Here is a 19,505-nt window from a genome sequence, read left to right on the forward strand (position 1 = left end):
AAATGCATCATTCCGCCTGTATTTCTGTATTTTGGAAGTTATATATCTTGAGAACTTGATTGCTGACATGCAAAACATTTTGGGTCTATATCAACAATGGACTTATGCAACAAATACCAAAAGATCATTTTTGGGTGTAGTTTTCCTTTAAACTCTCATATCCCCTGCCATTTGACCTAGAGTCTTGAAGCTTTGTATGTAGTTGTCTGTCATCATGCTGAACAAATTTTCCTCAAGGACCCATAAGGTCCATCAGGATCAATTTTCCTCCATCTTGGACAAAAATAAATAAACATCTTCTCACAAACCAAGTCCGAATTACACCAAATGACACCAAATGTAGAATGTAGGTCCATTGTACATGTTTTAACATAGTCTTAAGTTTGAGAAAAGCTAAGTGATTGATTAAGAGATGGCTGAGTTATTGATGAATCAGGAAATCTGATTTTATATGTCTATCTAAATCCATTATAAATCCACTCCACAATGGCCTGTTTTCTTGGGGTCATCAGAAACGTTACCTTGATGATCTATGTCATTGATATCTTAAAAAATAAGAAAACTGTTAACAATTAACTTTTTTTAATATGTAATGCTAATGCTAATTAAATTAATCAGAAAAAAAACTTCTTCTCATGGACTAAACTTAAGATTCACTCAAAATGTGGGCCTTGGACTCATCACAAAAGTCCCTAAAGAGTTTAAGAAAATAACGTTGATGCATTCAAAGATGTACACAGTATACCAGTCGATGCATATTAGCACATATGTTAAAATATGCTACAAATACTTTGAAAATCTTCTTCTCATGAACCATACGACCAAATGACACCAAATGTAGAATGTAGGCCCATGGTACATGTCTTAACTTTGTCTTAAGTTTGAGAAAAGCTAAGGCATTGATCAAAATATGAGTTATTGACAAATCTGATTTTATGTGTCCATTTAAACCACAGTAAATCAACTCCACAGTGGCTGTTGAACTTGAAACTTGTCATCGCTATTATGGACGTCCCTAAGATGAACTACAATGAATTTGGTATTGATATCTCAAAAAACAAGGAAACTATTAACAACAAATTCTTTGCATATGCAACGCTTATGCTCAAAATCATCTGCAATCATCTTCTCCTCATGAACCAAGATTCACTCCAGATTTTGTATTTAATGCTGTCATATAAGATATACAGTATTTCAAATTATATTTGTGTAGTAATTTTCTTGACCACACCTACAGTCTTGCTTCGGTACTTCGGTGCTGCAGTTTAACTCATAGACCGTACAATAGAGAAGTCGGATTTGAAAATTCCTAATAAGACACTTTAGTCTTCACCTTTGTACGCAAAACCATATTTGGTACATAGACTTACCACATTAATCTCTAATGAGTTTAACAAAATAAAGTCCCAGAATTCAAAGATGACCACAATATACCCATACACTAAGGCTGAAACTATTTCACAAGTCTTAACATTAACCATTAGTCAAATTGACTCCAGAATTGATATATAAACTCAGTACATTAAGTAATGACTTTAAGAATGATTACCTGCTGCAATCAAAGATAACAACCTACAGCACTAGACTAAACTTCACTTTTGTCATTATTGTGGTATTGAGAGATAAACATGGTAATGTTTCACTGATTGCACATAAAGGAAGATAGTTCCTACATGATAGAGTTTGCAGTTTGCTGTGTTATCCAACTGATCTTGTGTCCTTTCTGTCATCCCGTGACCCCCGTTCATTGCTGGTCGCTGCTATATTTTAATGTACAGTGCATTCGGAAAGTATTCAGACCACTTTCATAATAAATACCACATTCATAATAAAAACAGAAATACCTTATTTATATAAATATTCAGACCCGTTGCACTCAAGGACTTGTCCCGAAGCCACTCCTGCATCAGGGTCGTTGTCCTGTTGGAAGGTGAACCATCAAACCAGTCTGTGGTCCTGAGCGCTCTGGAGCAGGTTTTCATCAAGGATCTCTTTGTACATTGCTCCGTTCATCTTTCTCTCGATCCTGATTAGTTTTCCAGACCCTGCCGCTGAAAAACATCCCCACAGCATGATGCTGCCACCAACATGCTTCACCGTAGGGATGGTGCCAGGTTTCTTGCATATGTGATGCTTGGCATTCAGGCCAAAGAGTTAAATCTTGGTTTATGATGATGATGATGCTGCCACCATCATGGTGCCAGGTTTCCTCCAGATGTGACGCTTGGCATTCAAGAGTTAAATCTTGGTTTCATCAGACCAGAGAATCTTGTTTCTCATGATCTGAGAGTCCTTTAGGTGCCTTTTGGCAAACTCCAAGCGGACTGTCATGTGCCTTTTACTGAGGAGTGGCTTCAGTCTGGCCACTCTACCATAAAGGCTTGATTGGTGTAGTGCTGCAGAGATGGTTGTCTTTCTGGAAAGTTCTCCCATCTCCACAGAGGAACTCTGGAGCTCTGTCAAAGTTACCATTGGGTTTTTGGTCACCTCCCTGACCAAGGCCCTTCTCCCCAGATTGCTCAGTTTGGCTGGGTGACCAGTTCTAGGAAGAGTCTTGGTGCTTCCAAACTTCTTCCATTTAACAATGATGGAGGCTGCTGTGTTCTTGGGGACCTTGAATGATGCAGAAATGTTTTGGTACCCTTCCCCATATCTGTGCTTCTACACAATCCTGTCTCAGAGCTCTACGGACAATTTCTTCAACCTCATGGCTTGGTTTTTGCTCTGGCATGCACTGTCAACTGTAGGACCTTATATAGACAGGCGTGTGTCTTTCCAAATCATGTCGAATCAATTGTATTTACCACAGAGGAACTCCAATCAAGTTGTAGCATCATCTCAAGTATGATCAATGGAAAAGGATGCACTTGAGCTCAATTTTGAGTCTCATAGCAGAGGGTCTTAATACTTATTTAAATCATGTATTTATGTTTTTTATTTGTAATACATTTGCAACAAATTTTTTTAAACTGTTTTTGCTTTGTCATTATGGGGTAATGTGTGTAGATTGATGAGGAAAATTGTTTATTTAATCTATTTTAGAATAAGGCTGTAACTTAACAAAATGTGGAAAAAGGGAATGGGTCTGAACACTTTCCAAATGCACTGTATATTTTCCACACATACATTTAAGTACATAGAAGATCACCAAATTTCACTGTTTATACAATGACAATGGTTTAATCTCCTTTTGTCTTTATAAAGGCACAGGCATGATTTCAGGAACAGTGGAAGATAATCTGAAGTACCTAGTCAACGGGTCCCTGAGCCACAGTTTCATCGATGCCAGCTTCAGTGTCTTTGAAACCTTGAGCGTTACAGACAAACTGACTGCTAAGGCCAACTACAAAATTGAAGCCTCAAGTCCTCTGGGCCTGCAGACCTCTCTGTACTACTCAGCAATGTCAGAATCCACTTCTGAAGAGGTCACAGGGGATGGTAGCTTGGATGGAACCATCAGAGTGGGCTCATGGAAAGCCGACTCCACCTACAGACATAACTATGCCATTCGCTCCCTCGATAGAGAAGGAAGAGGAGAGTCCAATCTGCGGGTGAACTCACCACTTATCCAGGCTCAGAACATGATCAAGGGAGTTTATGCCAATGACGAGTTGTCCATTGTGTCCAAAACCAATGTGCAGGACGATGCTCTCAAGCATGTGGCAGAGCTCAAGTACAAGGATGGCCAACTATCTCTAAAATGTGATGCTGTTTCCAATGCCCTGGGCAATATACTTAAGAACAAAGTTGAACTTGGAATCTCCAGGGAGGTAATCATTCTGAGAGTTGAGTCCCAGGCTGATGATGCAACAAACCAGGCTTACTCCCTTCTCACAGGTTCCCTGAACATGGACGGTCTTGAAGTCAACTCTGAAGGCTCCCTTACCGTTAAAGGAGGCCGTGGATTGCATAAGGCCACTGTGTCAGTGAACAGAAATGGCCTGGTTACCAGTGGCACCAACAGCCTGCAGTGCAGTCCCTTGACATTTGAGAACATCTACAATGGGGGCATAGATAGTAGTGGAGCCTTCCTGACCTCCACGACCAAAGGAATGGCTGAAGACAGCAGAGCCGAGCTAAGCTTTGAGGGCAGAATATCAAGTACTGAGGCTTCTCTAGGCAGTGCCTTCAGAGGCAACGCCTATGATTCAAACGCAAGAAGTACAACAAACCTGGTATTGAACAGGCAGGGTTTAATCTTCTCCAACAACATGAAGGGATCTCTGCAGAACATGAAGACAGAAAACACCCATAGTCTGACTCTCACATTATGGACCCTGGCATTCCGCTCTAAGACAGATAACTCCATCTGTGAGGACGCCTCCTACAAGCATGATATAAAGGTTGACGTGAAGCCTTTTGTTACCTCCATTGACATGAAAAATTATCTCAAGCTCTTTGACGTCCGTATGAACAATGAAGGCCAGTTAAAAATGGAGCCTACCAAGCTGGACCTGAGTGGAAGTTTAAGAGGAGCCTACAGAGACGAACATGAGCTCAGACACACTTATGAACTAAACTATGCTGACCTATCTGGCGCTCTGAAGTGTAGTACAACTGGGAAGATAATGGATGCACAGATGAGCCACAACTGTGAAATTGAGATTGCAGGACTGACCTCCAAGTCTAACTGTGAGGCAAGGATAAACTCAGAATCATTACGTTTTGTCAGCACTATTCGCACCTTGGCACTGCCATTTAGTGTCACTGTCAATGCCATAATCAACAGTGATGGTGAGGTGGACCTGTTTGGGAAGCACACTGGGCAGCTCTACAGCAAATTGCTTGTTAAAGCAGAGCCTCTTGCACTTGCTTACTCACATGACTGCCGTGCCACAACCACACATATGCTGGAGAGTTGGGAATCTGCTGCTCACCTGGATAACAAGTTTGATGGTCTTCTAACACCCAGTGAACAGTCATTAACCTGGAAAACTAAATCCAAGTTTGACAACCACGCTTATAATCAAGACGTCAGCACTTACAACAATGCTCAGATGCTTGGAATTGAGTTTGAGGGAATAATATCTACAAACCTTTTAAATGAGGCTGGAGTGTGTGGAGACCAAAGGTCAGAGAAGGAAAACCAAGAATTCAGTGTCTCTGGTTTCCTGAAGTATGACAAGAACAGTAACTCACATATCATCGAGCTTCCCTTCATTAAAAGCCTTCCTGCTGCTTTTGATCTCCTCAAGACTGCTGTTGTCAGTGCTCTGGATGCCATGCAACATTATATCATCAGCTTAGACATTAACCAGCTAATTGGTGAGCTAAGAGTCCATTTGGACAATCTGCCGCAGCAAGTCAGTGACTTCATGACAGAGATTGATTTGGAGAACAAAGTGACTGATGTCAAAGAGAAACTGATTATTTTGACACAAGAGTATGTTGTGACACTGGAAGACTTGGAAGCCTCTGTGGAAAATCTTAAGTTGAACATTGAAAAAACACTATTTGATATTGCAACCAAAATCAGAGACCTGATTGTGACAGTCAGGGGCAGCATTGAGAGGGGAGACTTGTCAGACGCCATTTCAAATGTCCTCTCACAAATTAGAAATATGCTTAAGGATGTTGATTACCATTTTAATATCAGAGAAACAATTGTCATAGTCATTGATGCAATTGAGGATGTCATCAGACAGATTGATCTACAGAAGCTAGGAGACAGCAGTGTTGCCTGGTTGGGGGACATTGATAGTAGATTTAGAATCAAAGAAAAACTTCAAGATAAAATTAGTGAATTGAAACAGGTTATTGAGACCTTTGATGTCACAATGTTTTTCCAGAATCTGAGGGACTACACCCTCTCAATCAACTTTGACTTTGCTAAATATGTGGAGCAGCTAACTGCTAAGATTCCCACTGAGCAGATGTCCAGGGTCCTTGAATCTATAAAGGATGTAATTGTCAACTGGATTGAAGAATATGAAATTGCAGACAAAATCAATGCTATGTATTCTTATATCAGAGATCTGCTTCTCAGGTATGAGTTTGACAAGAGATTTGAAATATTCATGGATCAGACTGTAGTACTCATCAAGGAATTCCGAATCCAAGAAACTGTGCAGTCACTGGTTGATGCTTTGAAATCTATAGACGTTGAAGTCATGTATGACAACGTTATGCAACTACTGGATGGGTCTGTAAATCAGTTCAAATCAATTGACTTCAAGCAAAGTATTGATGAGCTAAAAGAATACATTTGCTCAGTCATCAAGATTATAAAGGAATTTGATTACAATGTGTTTGTTGATAATGCTAACCAGAAGATCAGTGAACTAACAAGTTATGTTAATAATCAGATTGAAGCCTATGGAATTGCACAAAAAATAGAGGCCTCCAGAGAATTTGTTAGAAAGATCCAGGGTTCTATCTTCAAATACTTGGAACAACTCAAAGAGACTAGAATTGCAGAAGTTGTGAAGATGATGAAAGATGTGATTGACACTACAGCCTTCAACGATATAAAGACAATTGTACAGCAAGCCCTTCAAGACATGAGAGATAGAGTTGATGGCATGAACATTAGAGAGGAGATACTCATATATCTGCAAAGGGCAAGTGACTCCTATACGAACATGGTTGCCTACATTTCTGTTCAGTTCAACAAACTGATTGAGGAAATCCGCAAGGTGGCTGAGGACCAAGATATATTAAACCAGATCAGTCAGGCTGTGGATGGTATTCTGGATGCACTGAAGACAGCAGATGTTGAGATTCCCTCTTTTGTAGTGCCTCTCACTGACCTCGTAATTCCCGCCATCCAAATCAACCTGAACAGGCTGCAGGACATAAGCATTCCGGCTCAAATCTCAGTCCCTGAGTTCACCATCCTGAGTTCTTACACTGTCCCAGCCATGAACATAGATTTTGAGGAAATCAAACAACAAATAATTGCATTCATCGACCAAGTAAGAGAATATGAGGTTCCAATGCCTCCACTTGAGGCCATCTTTGGAGACTTGAGAGCACTTTACTTATCCGACCTCCCAGACTTGACCTTCCCAGAAATAACTATTTTAGAGATCAAGCTTCCAGCCATCAACCTCCCTAAGTTGAATCTGGAGAACTTTGAAATCACAATGCTTCCAATTCCAGAGTTAAAGTTCCCTCAGGTGCACAGTGAAGTTCAAATTCCTGCTTTTGGCAAGCTCTATGGCGAGTTTAGAGTGAACTCCCCCCATTACACTCTTGTGACAGTAGCCTCATTAGAGAACTCAACAACAATTAATTTGAATAGAGATGCAACAGAGACTTCCAAGTTCACAGCCACGCTTACTTCTCAGGCCAAATCAGCCTGTGAATTCCTTGACTACTCCTTGGATGCCACTGCTCGTCTAGAAGCTTCTCAGATGGAAACATTGGTGTTTACTGAGACTGTGAATGTCACCCACATGGTCTTCTCTATAGATCACGAGGGATCACTGACTTTCAGCGCACCCTCTGCAGAAGCAACAGCAAAGACCACTGCTAAGGCCACTACTGAGATGTACACAGCTGATCTGGTGAACAACATTGCACTGTCCCTAAAGAGTGGAATTTCTGCATCAATAGACACTACCTACAGCCACAACTTGAACATCCCAGCTGTTGAAACTTCAAGCCAAGCCACCATGACCCAGACTGCAGCAGCCAGTCTTGAATCTGGTATTATTTCTGTGACTGTTCGAAATGAAGGAAGTGGAAAGTGGTCCATTCAAGACTACTCAGACGAAGGCACACACAAAAACAATCTAGAATTCAACATCAATGTTATCACTGCGAAATTAACCTTTGTTGGAGAAACTGAAAGCAAGGTCTTGAAAATGAAACAAACCGTGAATGCTGAATCTGTCATTTTCAGCCACTTCACTGTTGATGCCAGGGCTGAGACAGAACTTCCTTTCGTCAAGAGCAGTATTGTGGTTTTAAATGGAGATGCCCATGTGGGAGACCTAAAGATTGCACTGACAGCCTCCCACAATGCAGAGCTTATGGGAAGAATGAGTGGAACCATATCTAACACTTTGGAATTTTTGGCCCGTCCTTTTGAGATTGTCCTAGATTGCAAAAACGAAGGAAATTCAAAGGTTATCTTCCCATTGAAACTCACAGGAAAGTTTGATCTCCAAAATGAATTTGGTGTGATACTTAACTCTGAAATGCAGCGCGCCTGCTGGGCTGGCTTAGCTCGATTCAATCAGTACAAGTACTATCATAATTTCACCATGGACAACAATCAGAAAGACATTGGAATCTATGCAGCAATGAACGGTGAAGCCAATGTTGACTTTTTGACCGTTCCCCTCACCATCCCTGAGATGACAGTGCCTTATCTTAGATTGAAAACACCTCACATTCAAGAACTTTCTCTTTGGGATCATGCTGGCCTCAAGGAACTTCTAACCACCCCTAGGCAATCATTTGAAATGAACCTAAAGCTTCAGTATCAGAAGAACCCTGACATGCACACCATTGATTATGACCTACAACCCTTCTACAATGCAATTAGTAATTTAGAAATCTTTAGGGCTCACTTTGAGTTAGGGAGAAACAAACTTGTAAACCTTCTGACAACCTCTTACAATGAAGCCAAGACACATTTTGACAAATATAAGATTGACACATCCAACCAACCTCCCAGGTTTGTCACAGTCCCCGGATACAAAATACCCATCCTGCATATTGAAGTCTCTAGCTTCAGAGCAGAGTTACCTGCATTTGGCTTTTTCATCCCTAAGGAGGTCAGTACACCAGGTTTTAAAGTTCCAACAATGGGTTTTTCTGTGCCATCTTATACCCTGGTGCTGCCATCTCTGGAGCTGCCAGTCTTACATATTCCTGAGACATTGAGTGAGCTGACCCTTCCCTCATTCACACTACCTGCCATTCAGAACAACATCATGATCCCTGCCATGGGCAACATGACATGCGATTTCTCTTTCAAGTCCACTGTGATTACCCTGACTGCTAATGTAGGCCTCTATAACCAGTCTGACATTGTTGCCCGATTTGGAGCTTCCTCAACTTCTATGTTTGATATTCTAAAAGGTAAACTTGACGGGTCTACCAGCCTGACAAGGTCAAGGGGTTTAAAACTTGCCACTGCTCTGTCCTGGGAGCACAAGAACATAGAAGGCAGCCACGACTGTACTGTTAGTCTCTCTAAAAGGAACATGGAAGCGATTCTGGCAACTGTTGCAAGAGTCAACCTTCCCTTTGTGAGTCTGGAAATGAGTCAGGAACTTCTTGGAAATACCAAGACGAAACCAAATGTAGCCTCCAAGATTAAAATAAAATACATGCTTAATATGCCACTGATTGAGGCTGTAGGCAAGGGGAACATTGATCAAAACTTGGCATTGGAGGGACTTACATCTTATGTCTCACTGGAGACCTCTACCAAAGGAAAAACTGACATAACAGTAAAAAGGATGGTTTACTATGGAGCTATAGACAACGAGGCTAACATTTACCTAAACGCAAATGGCTTGCGATCCACAGTGAAAACTGACCTAGACTCCAACCTTGTTCACGATAAGGTTACCATATTGAATCTGAACATCAATAACAACCTAGCTCTTGAGGCATTTCTGAGGCGTGTGTATGCAACTTTGAATTACACCTGCAACAATATGGTTAACATTGTTTGGGCAGGGTTTGATACAAATGGGAAGCACTCTGTTAAAGCAAACTTAGACTTTGTTCCTCTAACAACGGTGACAGCTAAGGTAGACATTGGTGCAACCCAGCCATTCAATTACATGGATCTTCCAGGTGACGCAGGAGTGGATCAGAAATGTTATCTTTCCATCACTGCAGATAAGCAGACATTCAGCTGGAGTGGCAGAGAGCAACTTGCCTCTGTTGTACATTCCTGTGACTTACTTCTGTCAAATGATGAGGCTGAAGTGAAGATAGATATTTCTGAATCTGTGGAAGGATCTCTTGCTTTCCTGAAGTCTGTCTGGCTCCCTGTCTACCAGAAGACTATTTGGGATGTGCTTAAGTTAGAGCAGGTCTCCAGAATGGATGAAATGCAATTCCTCAATCTGTCCACTACTGTAGTTTACACAAAGAACAAAGAGGGACTAATTTTCACTTTACCATCCAAATTATTTGAGAATGGGGTCACCTTCAATATCCCAGAATTGACACTAGCAGTGCCTAGCTGGGTGAAAGAGATCCCAAAGGCTGTAAGGACGATTGACATGCGATTCCAAAATATTGATCTCCCAGATCAGGTCTCAGTGCCACCTGTCATCGATGTTCCAGCTTTTGATGTACCCTTCACCACTCTCCATGTGCCAGCCTTCTCAATTGATTTGAAGAATGTGGAGATCCCTACGATGATAAGCACCACTGGCTTTGACATCATGCTGCCTGGTCTGCCCAAGGTGGAAATTCCCAGTTTTGATATTGATATAGAGTTGCTACAGAACAGAATGTCCTTCCTGTCAGTGAAGCTGCCACAGTATGAAATCATTATCTCATCATTTACCTTCTCCAAATCCATTACCATTGGTGAGCACACCATTAATTTGGATGAGATTGCTAGTCAGATTTCCAACTTTGAAATGCCAACCATTACCATCCCAGAACAGAAGATTGAAATCCCTGAAATCTCCCTGAACTTGCCTGTAAGTGTGTTTATCCCAGCCTTCGGTGCCCTTTCCACCACTGTGAAGGTGTTATCCCCAATTTACAATGTGACATCAACTGCAAACCTGGAAAACAAGGAGTCCAACGTTGTCACTTCACTGAAGTCCATCTGTACCTCCACTATGATCTTCCTGGAGTATGACCTCGATGGTAAGATTTAAAAAATGTACTTTGGATTACTTCCTCCAAGTACTTTCAGGTTTACATTTATTTTTGTATATTTGTCCCTGCAGCCACCGCCACTCTTCGTTTTGAGAACGGAGCAGTCCGCATGAATGGGAAATGCAACTTGGTTCACAGTGACATAAATGTCAACTGGCAGCATGTCTTCTCACAAAATCTCAGGTAAAATATGTTATGAAAGTAAGACTGATGCTTTCGAAAATACAATGCTACCAAATATTAAGATAACAACATATTTTTCTGATTTCAATGTAATCTATTTTCTTAGGATGAAACGGCAAGTCTCTCCTGATGCTATGTAAGTACCACAAGATAATTAGATTTTTTTACTTTACTAGGCAAGTGAGTTAAGAAATTCTTATTTACAATGATGGCCTATCGGGGAACAGCCTTGTTCAGGGGCAGAACGGGGAACCTGGGCAACCTTTCGGTTACTGGCCCAACACTCTAACCACTAGGCTACCTGCCGCCCCAGACATCCTGTACATTTCTACCTTTCAGCCCAAATTTCCCCCAACAGACAGATCATAATCGCATAAAAATCTAACCAAGTGTCCTTTATCTTTCAGTGTATCTCGTCATACTTTGAATGTGGATATCACCAGCCCAACCTTTGTTGATTTGAGCTTCCGGTATGCTTCCCGCAAGGATGGCATCACCACTTCCATGGCTTCCCCATCGATTGGTTTCCTCGGATTACTTTTTACTTGGAGGTCACCTTCACAAGTGTACGGAAAAGTGTTCAGTCGCTACCTGGTAAGACACATCTGAATTACTGGAACTTTTTTTATATGGATACTACACACCTCGGCCTATAAATTGTCAAACTGAAAGCTTTGAGTTTTCAAGATGTTATTTTCTATGGACACAATACATAGCTTTTTTTGTTGTTGCCTTAATCAGTGTTTATACTGAAGGAATGAGACAAACAATTCTAATCCCCACTTGCTTGTTCCTTATCCATCCAGTCTAGCCCTGATAAGGATACGGACATTGTGAGTGTCAAAGCCACTCTGAAGAACTCTGAGAAGTTAAGTTTCCAGGTTGCCTGGAACATGAATACCATGCATTACACCATCGAAGGGCTCAAAGAGCGGATGCCTGCCATCACAGATGCGCTGCTCAAGTTCATAAACAAGTATCACACAGCTCACTTTGGCTTCAGTGTAAACCGTGCCTCCATTAAGCTGAAGAACTCTGTCTCCAACATCATTGAGAGAGCCTATCATGAGGTCCCATTGGGTTTTGATACACTACAGAATTCTATGAGAGAGATGTTTAGGAATGCAGCTGACAGTATACCGTCTATCGACATCACTGAACTGCTTAACAGTGTTCTTACGTTCTTTCGTGAGACTAATTTTGCTCTGCCCGGAATAGAGGAGAGACTTTCTGGACAGGAGCTCTACGAGAGGGCCAGTCGCTCTGCATCTGCAACCATTGACTGGGCTGCCCAAAGGTTCTCAAATCTCATGGAGATCATAACTGATATAATTGAAAGTTTAATTAAAGGCGTTCAGTTCACAATCCCTGGTAGCAATGTAGTTGTCAACGGAAACAAGATTGTTGCCAACCTGAGGTCTGCCATGAGTGCCATCCAGGATGAGATGACCAAGGTAGTGAGACACTTGGAGGACGTGAGTCTGGAGGAGCTGATCCAGGAAGTTCATAACCTCCTGCAGCTATGTTTCCAGAGGGCAGCAGAGTTCATCGCCTCTCTGAAGACACAAGATCTGAAGAAAATGTTGCGTTCACTTGAGCGTGACATGTACGTGACAAAATCTAAAGCTGGTGAGTACAAAGATGCTGCCAAAATAAAGATCCAGGAAATCTATAACGGGGTTACAGTGGATCGTGTGAACAATGACCTCAAGGAGCTTGTCGATTTTTTCCAGTCTCACTTTTATGGGGGACTCAATGAATTGATCCACCTAATGGAGCAGGCATCGCAAAGCACAGCTCCATACATAAGAGTAACATTGAAAAAGATGGACATTGATGTTCCTCTTCCCTTCTTTTGGAAGTCTTTCAGTGAGTGGCCAACACAGATAAGGCAGTGAGTGAGCGAGCAATGCTTATTACCACCACTTGAATAAGAACAGCTAACTAAATGTACTTTTCTATATGAAAAGAAAACACTATACTAAGCACAGGAGGTTTGTGGCACCTTTATTGAGGAGAACGGGCTTGTGGTAATGGCTGGAGTGGAATCATTGGAATGGTAACAAATACATCAAACACATGGTTTCTGTAATTGATGCTATTCCATATGCTCCATTCTGGCCATTATTATGAGGCCTTCTCCCCTCCGCAGCCTCCTGTGATACTAACATATACTTTATGTTTGAGCTGTGACTTTACTATGTGGAAAACCCACAAATATTATACTAACAAATATACATTATATTTGAGCTGTTATTATATATCACTGTGTTTCATTTTTTTTAAAGCTAGTTTTTTTTTATGCCTGAACAATCATCTTTTTGATGACCATGTTAATTGAGACAATAAAGGGAATTTTTACAGTTATGGTCAACAATACATTTAATATGAGTTATTTCAAATGAGATTCTTACATCCCAACAAATTAAGGAAGATGGTTCACACACATAAAGTACAGACTCCAAGACTCTTCTTTTGTTCTAGCTCAAGTTAAAATCATGTGGCCTTTAGATGGCAGGGTAGTCCAACTCATTGGAATACTTCTGGTTATAGAATTCTAACTGTCTACATAGAAAGCTAAAAACCTTTGTTTGCTACAGATTTTGGATCTTAATTTGATCACTCTTCGGTTGCTGAAAAACTTCCTGCACTGTAGGAAATGCAGATGAGCTTTGTGATTTACATAAATTAACTGAAAACCTGCACTAATACACGGCTATATTAACAGTATTGCACTTTTCATGTCGTCTAAGTTTGGCCAGCTTATAGCCTAACCACCGATCAAGCAACCTTATGGGCTAAACGTTCAACTCCTGTTGCTGCGGGATTATTTCACTGAGACAATACAGGTCAAATTAAGATCCTACATCTGTAGGTCCAGTTATTCACCCTTCACCCTGCCTCTTCTCTCCTTTTTGCCCTCCCTTCTTTCTCACTCCCAATATCTCATACAGCCTCTTGCTCTCTTTCATAATGTGTGCCACATTCCCCCTGCTTATTTCCCCTGGTTACCTGGTTGGACACTTAATGCCCCCCACTGCTATTTCATATACTCTATCAAAGAGGGGCCCATAACAAATGTTGCTAAGCTTGGTGGCTGTCATCTGTTTGGAATTCAGGGCTGTGATGGTTGCAAGAGAAAACAGTTTTCCCACAGTAGTCTTTCAAAAAGTGTTGTGTTTGAGCTTTGCTCAAAACATATATAAAATATCAAATAGTAGAAATGCATTATATCTCATAAATAACTAACATAAGAATAAAAAAGATTAAAGATCATTGTTGGAACGTGGAGTCAGAAAGGACGTTGGCTTCATGTATTACTTCATTATGAGCAATTTCCTTCACATTAAAGTGACTAAGTCACCTGTCCAATTTGGTCAAGTATCTGTATGAGTTTCATGTTCATTTCAGAAAATGTAAAAAATGAAAAGTTCAGTGTGGCTTTATTTTTAGGAGCAATCATACATCATATTTCTTTAAATATTCATAGCAGTCAACAAATGAGGATGTGTTCGTTCTGGTGTTGGACGGTAGTAAATTCGTTTTTTTGTCATTTATTTCTACGAAGACATAAAGATGAACAGTCAAATGTGGAGTTATACAGTTGTACACACATTTTTTTAAATTTTCAATCCCACACGCTGCTCTCTCCACCTGACCCCAAAAATGAAAGAAAAAACATAACACCCTCATCCTTACCATCCAATACCTAATTTATTTTTACATTGTCATACAAACACGATCACAAAAGTCTCTGGCAAATCAAATCAAATTGTATTAGTCACATGCGCCGAATACAACAGGTGTAGACCTTACAGTGAAATGCTTACTTACGAGCCCCTAACCAACAGTGCAGTTTCAAAAAATACAGATACGAATAAGAGATTACAAGTAATTAAAGAGCAGCAGTAAAAAATAACAATATATACAGGGGGGTACCGGTACAGAGTCAATGTGCAGAGGCACCGGTTAGTTGAGGTAGTATGTACAGGTAGGTATCAGACAATCATGGAACTGAATCATACTGAATGTCCGCAGGTTACCTGGGCATCTACTGGCCTGCCAAGATGGTGCCACTGTAGGCTGCAGGTAGCCAAACTTAACTGACAAGATAGTCTCTATAACACAAGCCATTGCTCAGATGTTAAAGTGACTTCAGAGGTCATTAATAAGATTTCCTATTGTTGAATACCCCTGAATTGGATTACTGCCAGCCATGAGTAATCTCATCTCTGTGAAGGAGTAACAAGGTTGCGAAAGAAAACAAAATGTCTGTGATTTACGAGGTGCGTAAAAGGCAATAAAAAATCCACTGTGAAACCCCCACCCCTTTCCCATAATATTCCTCATGCACATTGCCAGCTGTGTGTTGAACTGGACAGTGATAAAACTCATATGACTTATTGTAAATTCTTGCAATGTTTCATCTCTGACCTTCAAGATCAGATACAGCCTTGCTCTTGAGAGACTTTGTCATTAGCACATTGCATCAGGATTGTATTAGTCAAAAGGTCAGTTTTCTTTCCATTAGGGCCTTGATGAAGACACACTGGCTACTTAAAAAAGCCAATAGCTTTCCACTCGCACCTGTTGACACCCTTCGCTCTTTGAAATTAAAAGGTTTTCCTTAAGTCAATCTGAGTTGACCTAACATAAACTTCACATAAAGGCAAATAAACACAATATTATGCCATTCTGAAATATTATGTCATGATACTCATGATAATTGTGTGCAACTGTAAAGTACCGCCTACCTTATTAAGAAGGATGCCCCCAAGAACAAATCTGCAAATGGAAGAGAGGCCCCACTGGACACACCACGTCATTTCAACGTGGACATTTGGGTTTTATTTGGAGACGTTGATCAATGACATTTCAACCTTTATTCACCCACTCAAAAAGACAGACAGAAGTTTGTTGAATTCCCAATGTGTTACTACTATTTTTTCAACCATCTTAAAGCACAACCAAATTCCAATAAAAAAATGTCGGAAGTGTAGGCTATATAGAAATAAGGACACTTAAATGTCAAAATCTTCAAAATAGAGGAATTCTATCAGTCTAATTGAGGTGTAGATTACATCTCATGTGCTAGTGTTCATACTTGTAAATAAAGCTGATTTCTCTTAATGTCACACTTTATGTATAATGCCGGGAGCCGCTTGTGGATTTGACAGCTCTAACGTAGGTCCACCTCAGACACTGCCAAAAAAAACACTATTCAGGTGTCGGCTAGCGCGGATCTGATACAATCTAGCCCAAGGTTAAAATGGGAATACAATGTCAGATATTTTGTATTTTACAACAATTTAATGTCATTGTACTTTGTCTAATAGCACAACCAAAATGGCCTGGATTGCAATTGAAATGACGTTAAAAGTACATAGTGCAAGGGATTCTGCTCATATTATTAAAGCAGTTGTGAAGATCTCCACAGACCTGTGACCTTTGTGTGCTATCTTGAGCATGTACACTTTCTATTATTATATAAGAAGATATTTACAGTTGAAGTCGGAAGTTTACATACACCTTAGCCAAATACATTTAAACTCAGTTTTTCACAATTCCTGACATAAAAAACCCTGTCTTAGGTCAGTTATGATCACCACTTTATTTTAAGAATGTGAAATGTCAGAATAATAGTAGAGAGAATTATTTATTACAGATTTTATTTCTTTCATCACATTCCCAGTGGGTCAGAAGTTTACATACATTCAATTAGTATTTGGTAGAACTGCCTTTAATTGTTTAACTTGGGTCAAACGTTTCGGGTAGCCTTCCACAAGCTTCCCACAATAAGTTGGGTGAGTTTTGGCCCATTCCTCCTGACAGAGCTGGTGTAAATGAGTCAGGTTTGTAGGCCTCCTTGCTCAGACACGCTTTTTCAGATCTGCACAAAATGTTCTATAGGATTGATGTCAGGGCTTTGTGATAGCCACTTCAGTACCTTGACTTTGTTGTCCTTAAGCCATTTTGCCACAACAAGTATGCTTGGGGTCATTGTCCATTTGGAAGACCCATTTGTGACCAAGCTTTAACTTTATGATTGATGTCTTGAAATGTTGCTTCAATATATCCACATATTTTCCTTAGTCATGAATGCCATCTATTTTGTGAAGTACACCAGTCCCTCCTGCAGCAAAGCAACCCCACAAAATGATTCTTCCACCCCGTGCTTTACGGTTGGGATGGTGTTCTTCGACTTGCAAGCGTCCTCCTTTTTCCTCCAAACATAACGATGGTCATTATGGCCAAACAGTTCTATTTTTGTTTCATCAGACCAGAGGACATCCAAAAAGTAGGATATTTGTCCCCATGCGCAGTTGCAAACCGTAGTCTGGCTTTTTTATGCTGGTTTTGGAGCAGTGGCTGATTACCTCGCCTGGTTTACCAACTACTTCTCTGATAGAGTTCAGTGTGTCAAATCGGAGGGCCTGATGTCTGGACCTCTGACAGTCTCTATGGGTGTGCCACAGGGTTCAATTCTCGGGCCGACAATGATGTTGCTCTTGCTGCTGGTGATTCTCTGATGCACCTCTACGCAGACGACACCATTCTGTATACTTCTGGCACCTCCTTGGACACTGTGTTAACTAACCTCCAGACGAGCTTCAATGCCATACAACTCTCCGTGGCCTCCAACTGCTCTTGAACGCAAGTAAAACTAAATGCATGCTTTTCAATTGATCGCTGCCCGCACCTGCTCGCCTGTCCAGCATCACTACTCTGGACGGCTCTGACTTAGAATACGTGGACAACTACAAATACCTGGGTGTCTGGTTAGACTGTAAACTCTCCTTCCAGACTCACATTAAGCATCTCCAATCCAAAATTAAATCTAGAATCGGCTTCCTATATCGCAACAAAGCATCCTTCACTCATGCTGCCAAACATACCCTCGTAAAACTGACCATCCTACCGATCCTCGACTTCGGTGATGTCATCTATAAAATAGCCTCCAACACTCTACTCAACAAACTGGATACAGTCTATCACAGTGCCATCCGTTTTGTCACAAAAACCCAATACACTACCCACCATTGCGACCTCTTTGGTTGGCCCTCGCTTCACACTCGTAACCCACTGGTGACAGGTTATCTACAAGTCTCTGCTAGGTAAAGCCCCGCCTTATCTCAGCTCACTGGTCACCATAGCAGCACCCACTCATAGCACACGCACCAGCAGGTATATCTCACTGGTCACCCCCAAAGCCAATTCCTCCTTTGGTCGCCTTTCCTTCCAGTTCTCTGCTGCCCATGACTGGAACGAATTGCAAAAATTTCTGAAGCTGGAGACTCACATCTCCCTCACTAGCTTTAAGCACCAGCTGTCAGAGCATTTTACAGATCACTGCACCTGTACTTAGCCTATCTGTAAACAGCCCATCTATCTACCTACCTCATCCCCATACTGGTATTTATTTATTTATTTTGCTCCATTGCACCCCAGTATCTCTACCTGCACATTCATCTTCTGCCGATCTACCATTCCAGTGTTTAATTTTTGTTATATTTTGTTCTACTGTATTATTGACTGTATGTTTTGTTTATTCCATGTGTAACTCTGTGTTGTTGTATGTGTCGAATTGCTACGCTTTATCTTGGCCAGGTCACAGTTGCAAATGAGAACTTGTTCTCAACTAGCCTACCTGGTTAAATAGAGGTGAAATAAATCAAATTTTTTAAAAATCTCTCAATAATAATTCTCACAATAGCACATTGGTAGTAGCCAGTGACAAATTTCAAAGCCAAGCAGGGATGGCCTTAGATACAACCCTGGATGGGAGACCAAAAAGATAACTGTAGATAGTTCAACTCTCCAGGAGGTTCTGCCCATCATTGATTTTTTTCTGATACTGGATATAACGTTGAAAAATCTTATGTTGTTTCAAAGCTACAAATTCAACAACATTTATCTATGTTTAAAATTGGTTACTATTATGACATAATCCTGTGGTTGAAATATTAGCCTCTAAACAACATTTTCCGTTGATTACTTTTTGCATATCCAACGTATTTTACACATAGATTCTACGTCACAATACGTTGACAAATTACGTTGAAACAACGTTTATTCAACTAGTTTGTGCTCAGTGGGGCACCTCTGGCAGCAGGAGAGGGACATCCTCCTGGGAGGAGGAGGGATTTTATTGCTACACACAAGTTGCCGATGTCCTCTCTCCTTTAGCCTTGGAGCTTTAACAGCACCCAGCTTGTGGTTCCTAAATAATGAGGTCAGGTCTGAGAACTTTTCAGCCATCACAAAACATCACAACACACATCATACCACATAACATCACACCACACATCATACCACATAACATCACACCACACCACAACACATCACACCACATAACATCCCATCACACCACAACACATCACACCACATAACATCCCATCACATCACAACACATCACAACACACATCATACCACATAACATCCCATCACACCACAACACACATCATACCACATAGCATCACACCACACATCATACCACATAACATCACAACACACAT

At 40.9% G+C, this 19,505-nt stretch overlaps 1 protein-coding gene across 2 annotated transcripts in view; it reads left to right on the forward strand.

Moving 5' to 3' along the window:
• The window catches only part of apoba (apolipoprotein Ba), a 39,541-nt gene extending 26,189 nt beyond the window's left edge, over positions 1 to 13,352 (forward strand). For both annotated transcript variants that reach the window (XM_064953538.1, XM_064953539.1), the window contains 5 exons: positions 3,205 to 10,794; positions 10,878 to 10,989; positions 11,096 to 11,125; positions 11,397 to 11,583; positions 11,796 to 13,352. In XM_064953538.1, the coding sequence (XP_064809610.1) occupies positions 3,205 to 10,794; positions 10,878 to 10,989; positions 11,096 to 11,125; positions 11,397 to 11,583; positions 11,796 to 12,887 (9,011 nt within the window). In that variant the 3' untranslated portion in view covers positions 12,888 to 13,352. The remainder of the gene's footprint in view (positions 1 to 3,204; positions 10,795 to 10,877; positions 10,990 to 11,095; positions 11,126 to 11,396; positions 11,584 to 11,795) is intronic.
• Positions 13,353 to 19,505: the final 6,153 nt, after the last annotated feature.

The sequence above is a fragment of the Oncorhynchus masou genome, chromosome 32 (assembly GCF_036934945.1).
Source record: "Oncorhynchus masou masou isolate Uvic2021 chromosome 32, UVic_Omas_1.1, whole genome shotgun sequence".
Taxonomy (NCBI): Eukaryota; Metazoa; Chordata; class Actinopteri; order Salmoniformes; family Salmonidae; genus Oncorhynchus; species Oncorhynchus masou.